The 9,579-nt window shown below is 40.9% G+C and overlaps 1 protein-coding gene across 1 annotated transcript; it reads right to left on the bottom strand.

The window, feature by feature from the left end:
* On the bottom strand, window positions 2,330-6,526 carry LOC109830325 (ABC transporter G family member 25-like). Its single transcript, XM_020397565.1, is given in 4 exon segments — window positions 2,330-3,469; window positions 4,098-4,253; window positions 5,895-6,121; window positions 6,123-6,526. Coding segments are annotated over 4 exon segments (1,464 nt in total). The 5' UTR covers window positions 6,350-6,526; the 3' UTR covers window positions 2,330-2,615.

Genomic DNA, 9,579 nt, shown 5'->3' with positions numbered 1-9,579 from the left:
CTGTTGGTTTGTAAAATATTGACTTCCCGATGAGGGGGTCTATTTGTGTTTATAAGAAAGGCTTATTACAAACTACAATTAATATTTTACTACAGAGAAGGAGGGAATGGCCATCCTTGTTTAACATGGGTTCATTGGTAGCGGTAGGACACCTCTCTCGGTGCTAATGCTGAGTTTGCTTTCCTTAGACAATCCAATTGAAGTTGCGGTTGGAGCTTCAATGTGTAGTAGAGGCTCCGAAGCAATTGAGTTCGACTGTACCCGAGCTTGAAAAAAGTCACGAGCCTGGAGAGAGCTACGATGCAAGAGTTTGCAAAGAGCTGACAAGCCTCAAATCTGAGAGTTCAGATTAAGTTTGCTTCAACACTCTGAGAGCTAGGAATGTTCTACCAAGCAAGTGAGCCGAATGAAGGTCTCTGTTTGAAGAGCTTTGAGCATCAAAATCTCTAGCCTTTGTCCAACTTCTCAGCAGCCGGCCTTTCACATTGGTGAATGCAGCTTTAAATAAGTAAGGGATGACAGAGTCCATCCCTTGATTTATGGGATTTGACCACTAATGGATGATGAACACCATGCCCTCCCCTAGCCGTGGGATGTGACCACTATAGGGGAGGTGAGAGTCATGCCTTATCATCACCTAGGACATGAGAAGTGGGTAGGCCCACTCCCACAAGCAAGCAGCCCGCTTGTATTGCTCAGGCTAGGCTAACAAAGCTACGGGAGAGCTCGAGAGCTGTCTGAATGCTCAGATGAGCTTGGCGAACAGGCGGGGTCGACTAGTGAGACCCTCCAACGTGTGAGCTGGTGTTCGTTGGCAAGCAGAGTTTTCATATGGGCGAACTCCTTGCAAGCGTGCTTGACTCGTGAGGAAGAGCGAAGCATTCAGGCGAGGCTGAACTCGTACTGGCGAGCTCAATGATTTGACGAGCTTGATTCATGCGGGTGAGTCAAGCTAACAGGGGATGCTTGAGCTTTGCGGGCGAGTTTAATAAACAAGGAGAGGTTGAATTCTGCGGGCGAACTCAACAATTGAGTGATCGAGCCCTACGGGCGAGCTCAATGAACATGGGAGATCGAGCTCTGCCGGCGAGCTCAATAAACAGGCGAAGTCGATCTCTACGAGCGAGCTTAACAAGCAGGCGAGGTTGAACTCTACGGGCGAGCTCAATAAGGAGGTGAAGTTGAGCTCTACGGGCGAGCTCAACAAACAGGAGAAGTTGAGCTCTACAGGCGAGCTCATCCGGGAGGCGATTGGGCTCTACGGGCGAGCTTAATAAACAGGAGAAGCTGAGCTCTACGGGCGAGCTCATCATGGAGGCGAGGTTGAGCTCTACGGGCGAGCTTAACAAACATGAGAAGTTAAGCTCTACGGGCGAGCTGAGCGTTTTGGCGAGCTCACTCGTGCTTGCAGGCGAGCTTTGCTGGGCTCCCTGGATGCAGACGAGCCCAAGCTATTGGCTGGCAGGGTTAGACACTTATGTAATTTTCACTGCCTGTTTCATAGTTGACCTCCTAGGCATAAAACCAAATTGATTTTCAGATGTACTTGTCTTCTTTTTTAGTTTTTGTTCAATTACCCTTTTCTAAAGTTTCATAGTATGATATTAAATGTGCATTCAGAGAATGTTAACCCTTAGATCTGTACACAAATGTTAAAATCCAATGACCTAAGGGCTGACATTCATTTGGTGCAAATTTAATAGCATAGAGGCTAATGTACTTAATAACTTTCCGACTAGAATATAGTACTAGCTAGCACAAAGAATTGCCTTTTTGAACGTTCTTCGACCTCAAATGTCTCTTGGGCATAAGAAAGATATCGTTCATTAGCACTCTGGCATTCTCAAAGTCAATGTTGTGGCTTCTACTAGGTTGTTGGTATGTGGGCTTTCCTTCCTCCACTTTTGTATTGTGCTATTAATTTCACCTATGTATTTGTAATTTATAGTAGTTCTCATAGAACTTGGTGTTGGAGTTTTGATTGCGTTTCATAATTGAGTGTTATCTTTAGTCCCACATAGAAAAACAAGAAAAATAAAAAAGTTTACAATATTTAAATGTATTGTCTCTTTTTTAGTGTGGTAAATGGGCCTATGAAAAGAGAGGCCATTGCGCGCGCACAAGCTTAATAGAGACCAAAACTCGAAATTGGGCAACCAGGTCTAGAACCTTAATGCGCATGTGGTCAGAATGGGTTTCAGAGATTCATGGGTGTGACATGAGCTCAATTCTTAAGGAAAAAAAAAAATCAGAGTTGTTCAATTTATAGCATTGCAAGTGCAGTTCAATTTATAACCATATTTCATACAACAAATAATATGTACACAGAGTAAAAGCCCAAAAACTTACGTACACACAATAAAACCCAACAAAACTTCTACTAAACTTATTTAATCTGGATGAATATCGTATTCAATCTTGAAAACTATACAGATGAACATCAATGCATGATGCTGTTCATGCTTATATACACAAGCTTCCCACTTAGCCTTAATAGGAATCTCTCTTATATAATTACATCCACCATTTACAGTTCTTCTCGACTTTTGCTTTCTCTTCTTCCTGTTAATTATTTTCCGATGCAAAAAAAAAAAAAAAAATCCACCTTTCGCATATCAAACTTTGATACGCCTCAGAGCGATATACGCCAGAATCCGGTACCCAAAAAACATAATGAACAACGCCGCGATACTCTCCCTAACAGTAATCTGCGTCAAAATCGCTTCTTCTCCTGGTCTTTGCCCATGTCCAGAACTATGCGAGCCCAGATACTGATCTAACTCGTTTCCTCGATACTGAACTCCTATAAGCAACCTATAACAGTAGAAGGTAAACGACACGTATTTGAGCCAGGATATACATCCAGGTACATGCTGAACGTAAAAACCAGCAGTCAACAGGAACGCCAGCATTGTAACAGTCACAACTGTCGAGGCCTGCTTAGCGTCCATGATCGCCGCTCCAATCACAAGCCCAAGCCCTTGAGCAACAAGAACGTAGGCTAATAGTATAATAAGGGTAAGCAAAAACGCATCGATCTCAGGCCTGAGACCCGCCATCCAGTACAGAATGAACGTGAATACTGAAGGAAGTACGAACTCCATGGGGAGATCGCCGACTGTCCTGGCCATGAAATAGGAAGACAATGTATACATGCCAGAGGAGCGTTCCTTGATGAAGATGGCGCGTTCTTGAGGGAAGGTGAATACCGCGTTGAAGGAGGCAAAAACACCCCAGAAGATGGCGATGAAGAAGAGGAGGCCGAGGCGGTCGCGGACGTTGTGGATGCTGGAGTGGAACCACATTGAGCCAGCAAGGAAGGAGGCGGCGAGGACCTGAAGGACACGGAGGGAGGCGAAGGTCTCGTAGCGGCGTTCTCTGAGGCCGCGGCGGAGGAGGATGGTGAATTGGGTGAACCAACTGATGCTGCTGTGGTCCTTTTGTTCTTGCTCCGTGGACCTCTGGGTGCCTGTTCAGTTGACAGTGAGAATTTGGATTAGTTTTTTAGTCTCAACTTTCTATTTTAAGTTCATTACTCTTTTTCACTTATATGATGTCATCAGACTGCTTCCCTAGCTAACTTCATCCAACATTCATAAGGTCGTGCTTTGCAAATTAATCACCCTTAACCTGGCTAAGGATTTAACCAGGTTAGGATTGATCCAGGCGATAGGATGGGTTAATCCTAGCTCAATTTTGGGGGGTGATGAAATGAACTAAAAAATTGCGCCAACTCTATCCCAGTTTTTGCCAAACACAATTCAGATCCTGGACCATGTTAGGATTTACTTTATGAAAAACATGATGTCCACCAGCAATCATAGTGAATCCTATCATTTATGGTTTAACAAAATCTTAGTCGCTCTGATCTAGTCTAAACCTACAACCAATATTTATAGAATTTTCCACCATTTTTCTAACGAACCAGACATTAACATGCTCCTCACACGGTCTGTTAAAATGTTGGAGACTAAGTTGATTTAAATCATAAATTTTTGTCGTTAATTTCTCGTTTTCCAATTTGAAAATACCTGCAACGTTTGATGTAATTTTTTTTAATATTAATCTATCAGGTAATGAATTTGGCAGCTAAATACCTGTTGTTGGAGGATTTCCTGTAGCAGCAACAGCAGCGAGAGCAGCCTCAACAGAGGCCTTCACCTTCGGAGCTAGTACTCTGTTGTAAGATGAAACTAGAGTTTGCTTTACATTTGATTTATCTGCTTCACTATTGTACTCTATTTGAACACAACCTGCACAAACAACATTATTTACGTAGTTAGCATAAATTCATAATGAAATTCATAGATCATCAAGCAAGCTTATGTAAAGATTTTAACTGTAACTTGTGCATGAGCCATGCTAATCTACCCTGTATGGTTCTAATTTTATTTGATAAGATATTAATTACTATCTTTACTATGGAAAAGAGCTGTTTTTTTTTTGTTGCATTTTATTCATTTTCTATCACCAAATTATGTAACTATCTTTTACTACTACTCGCTTTTGTTAGTGGAAGCCAAGAGCCAAATAATGGAGAAAGTGTCATCATTTTGACATATCTCTGTTTGAACTATTTTGATTTTTTTAAACAAAGGGGAATATATTTAAAAAAAAAAAGACATTCGGTTTCAAAGAACGATGATCACTATCGCACTTTTGCTAGTTGAAGTAATATTTGTACATATAGGAATCAACATCTAAATCCACTCACGCCAAAGTGTAGAGTCTTCTTCGCTTTATTATATATATATATACATGTCCTATAATTTTGAGAATGATGGATTGAGGGTTATGGAAATAATAGTGGCCGGACCTCCCAACAATTACTAGAAAATAATGAGAATGAAAGAGAAACTTAAATTTGGGTATTCGTACAATTAATATTTAGGTCATATTAAAAAAGTAGGAAGTGGCACATCACTAAATAAAGTTTGTCGAAAGTGAGGATAAAGTGTAATTGTTGGACAATTTCAGGACACATGGTGTTCGATCAGAGCATTAAGCTTTCTAAACTAAGATTGTGTAGTTCTATCAAAAAATTGACGTCACACGGCGGTCAATTTTTAGAGTTTCTCTACCTTTAATTAAAGATATTGTGAATTTAAGAATTTGGTAAAATCACCTATATATTTTGATATTAGATAATAGATAAATATGTCAACATTGCTTTTGAAAAAAACCGTAATGGAGTATGTTATGAGATAGCAATTCAAAAAAAGATGGATTTCTTAATTAGAAACTCATCAACTCCACTATTTTGAAGCCTAATTTCATTGAAAAAGAATCAAGCAACTAAGAGAAGAACCACCATCATCTATCTACATGTGTTAAAGCTAAAGAACATTAATAAAGAAGCTCAACTTTTTGTGACAGCTACGCGCCCTGATCTGGTCCTCTAGAATATGTTCGTAGCTAGAGCTAAATACAAACAGAACAACTTCCTTATTTTACTAAATTTATGCTCAAATAAAAAAATTGCAATGTGGTAAAATCACGAGCTTACTCCTTCCAAAAATAAAAAAAAAATTGGATCAAAATTCTCATTTTCTCTAATCAAATACACATCGTCTATCTCGAATAAAATATTATAGTAATTATATTTATAAGGACAAGCAGAACTAATATGTCCTTCCATGTTCTCAACTATTATTGTCGCACGTGTTCAAATTGTAAGTCATATAATAGTTAAGAGCTTAAAATGACTCACGATTGAAGTAAATAGCGTAGAGTGAGACACCGAAAGAAATAATATCCACACCCTCTCCTAATTATTTTATTTATAATTAATGACAATCATATTAGATATAAGTAAACAGCTCCGATTCAACATGTGATGTAAAACTGGAACCAAAAAAAAAAAAAAAAAATCTAACTCGAGGAAAATAACTCACCATTTGCACCATTAGCGAGATCAAGCATAAAATCCGCAGGATTAACATGAAACCTCGGCACAAACCCAACCTCCCGAAAATACTCCATCGCGTCCACCCCCTCCCCAAAATACACACAATTACCCTCCGAAAGCAGCATAACATTATCAAACATCTGATACACTCCGCTAGACGGCTGGTGTACTGACAAAACCACACTCCGCCCCTTCCGGGCTAGCGAACCCAGCCGCGGTCGAGTCCAGACCCGAAGTGGGCTCATCCAAAACCAACAGGCTCGGGTTCACCAGCATCTCATGCCCAATCGAAACCCGCTTTCGCTCCCCTCCCGAGACTCCTCTCACGAACGCGCTCCCGACCACCGAGTCCGCACACTTCTCGAGGTCCAGCTCAGCAATCACGCTCTCCGCCGCCTGAATCTTCTCGGATCGGGTCACCGTTTTCGGTAACCTTAACATGGCGCAGAAAACTAGGGTCTCCCTAACGGTTAAGTGCGGGTAGAGAATGTCGTCTTGGGTGACGAACCCGATCCGTTTCGAGACGGGTTTGGTGAAGTGAGCTCCGTTGACTAGGATTGAGCCCGAGTGTTTGAAGCGTTGACGGCCGGAGAGGATGGTCAACAGGCGTTTGACTTTCGCTGCCTGAGGGGCCGCAGATAGGCGAGGATTTGGCCTGGAGAGACTTGCCTTCTTTGCTTAGCGATGGTGCGGCTTCGTGGCGCCGGGTTTGGGCCGCTATCGGCCGTTTGATTCGGGTAGGAGCAATGTCGAGGAATGAAGGGGTGATGGGGTCGGGTTGCAGGGGGACGGAGATGAGGTGGAAATATGGCGTGTGGGTTTGTGGGTCCTCCTTAGCAATCTGAGACATTTTGATTCTATATCTTTCCGTTTTTCTTCTTATTCTTTTCTTTTCGCATTTTGATGTTGTGAGAGAATGGAGAGGGGAGCGTGTGAACGAGAGGGAGGGAGGGGGTTGAAGAGGGTATTATGGGAGGGGAGAGGCGGTAGTGGATGACCCGTCAGAATGAAACCGGGACATTAGGGGAGCGGGACACGTGGCGGGTTTGGAGGGTGGTGAGCTTGACAGGTGTAGAGTTTCTTTTAAAAAAATGTCTGAACTTTAATTGATGAGGGGGGTGGGTGTGTGTCTTTATATATGTTTTAGTTTTGGAGTAGCTCACACCTTGTAATAATTGAACTGCAGGGACGCGCTGCAGGCATTTGCATGGAGCTTGAGAGGGGGAATGTTTCAGGTTATATGGTTATTTAGCCAAAAAAAAAAAAAAAAAAAAACTCTAGAAGCAAATTTTAATTGAAGCCTTAGACGTTATTTGTCTGCTTGTTGGTTCGTGTGTGAGGTTGGTGGTGGTGGTTGTGGGTGGGGGTGGGAGGGGGGGGGGGGGGATGCCAACTTACAGAAACTTACAATAGAAAGCTGAGTCTTGAATAAAGTAGGAGAGGCCGGTAGTGGATGCCCACGTTCAGAATGAAACGGGACAATAGGGGAGGGCGGACACGTGTGCGGGGTTTGGAGGGTGGTGAGCTTGACAGGTGTTAGAGTTTTCTTTTAAAAAATGTCTAACTTAATTGATGCAGGGGGGTGGGTTGTGTGTCATTTAATATATGTTTTAGTTTTGGAGTAGCTCACACCTTGTAATAATTGAACTGCAGGGACGCGCTGCAGGCATTTGCATGGAGCTTGAGAGGGGGAATGTTTCAGGTTATATGGTTATTTAGCCAAAAAAAAAAAAAAAAAAAAACTCTAGAAGCAAATTTTAATTGAAGCCTTAGACGTTATTTGTCTGCTTGTTGGTTCGTGTGTGAGGTTGGTGGTGGTGGTTGTGGGTGGGGGTGGGAGGGGGGGGGGGGGGATGCCAACTTACAGAAACTTACAATAGAAAGCTGAGTCTTGAATAAAGTATATAAAACTACAGGCTTCAATCCTCACAATTATTTCGAATTTTGAGGATGATGGAAGGGAAATTTATCAGTCAAACAAAGAAATCCAAGTTAAAATTCTACTAGATACTTATATGAATTAGATTTTGCAAAATAAGATATGGCAGAGTGAATCAGTTTCAATCAATGAAAGAGAAGAGGTCATATTAGAGTCTAAAATTATAACCATAAAATCTCCGTACAACTTTAAAGTTTTGATACAGTAGAAGAGAACTTCAAATTAACTCATATATTTTAGTAGACCATGACGAACTATAATATCATGCGCATATATTGATCATTAGCTTTACTCATGTTCGGCAAGATCCAAAATTTGGTTATCTCAGTGTTATAAGAAATGAAATGGTTTTTTTTATATGTTTGGCATATGGAGAGTGAAAGATGATTATTTATTTATTTATTTTAAAGGAATAGCGAAAGGTGATGTTGAGCTGGAACTTGTGCGCGGTCTAAAAGTTTTCTACAACTTGTTGATTATTAGTTGACTACTTGAGGAATATTATGTTGTAAGGAGCAAACCAACTAATTAAGTAGGGATTCTTGGAGTGTTCGGTGAGGCAAGTTCTTTATATTTAACGAAGCAAAATAAGAGAGATAAGCACTGTAGCAGATAATTAAAAAGATGGGTTTTTTGATCTAATTATAGATGCCTGTGGACGCTCATTAGAGAATAAGAGAGATGGAAAGAAAAGAGGTAAGTATAGAAATTAGTGTAGATCAGGAGGAACTACTTGCTATTCACTTCTTAATTTTTATCTCTCTTATCTCTTAATGAGTTCTCATGAAGTTGTTAATTCATTATAACAAAAGTCGCATGTGTCTACACTTATTTTATAACACATATAAAATTATCATTTTATTTGTAAAAGGTTAAACAACCGCGGCGCAAATAAAAAAGTATGACAAATCATGACACATATTTGTGTCATTAGATATAAAATAAAGGGAAAATAGCTTGAAGGAACTTCAAAAACTAATGTTATGCAACCTCCTCTCTAGCCAAAAAACTCATGCTACCCAACCCTTATACGGAAAAGTTAGTGCAACTACCACCCCAAAACTGTACAAGCCCACAACCCAATAGGACACTTCCAAAAATACCCTTCCCACTTAAAAACAAAAAAATATATACTTCCCCTTATATGCACGTTTATTGATATTGCCCACAATATTTTCTCATCACACTCTTCTTCTCAAGATCCCGCTGCTCCACCACCGTCGACGAGGACCGCGACCGCTGACACTGCAAGCTATTCGTCCTTGACCCCTACAGCTTCGCTCTGTCATCGTCGACGCTATGACGTCGTCCCCTACGGCCAGATCAAGGAAGCTCGTTGGCGTCTTTGCTCCGACGAGGACCTGCTCAACTGCAAGCTCGCCGTCCACAGCCTTGGCTAAGAGACCAACACTGACCCCAAGTTCCTCTTCTTCACAGAATCTCAATTGAACCAAACCCTCAATTTGAAACCCTCACTTTTTGCTGAAAATCTAGGATGGCAAAAGCTGAATCAGCAACAAGAAATGCTAAGTGGTAAGTATTAGTTCTGAATTTATTCATATTTGTTCACTTATTTGTTTGTCATTGTAAATTTATCCACAATTAAAAGTAGAAGCCTAAGTAGAATTATTTTCTCTTGTGTTGTGTTTTATAGTAAGGGTGATATAAGAATATATTGAAATATACGTGGATATAGTGAATTTATAGATAGAATTGTTTCACGAATGAGGGC

The sequence above is a fragment of the Asparagus officinalis genome, chromosome 2 (genome assembly GCF_001876935.1).
Source record: "Asparagus officinalis chromosome 2, Aspof.V1, whole genome shotgun sequence".
Taxonomy (NCBI): domain Eukaryota; kingdom Viridiplantae; phylum Streptophyta; class Magnoliopsida; order Asparagales; family Asparagaceae; genus Asparagus; species Asparagus officinalis.
This window is presented reverse-complemented; position numbering and strand designations above follow the sequence as displayed.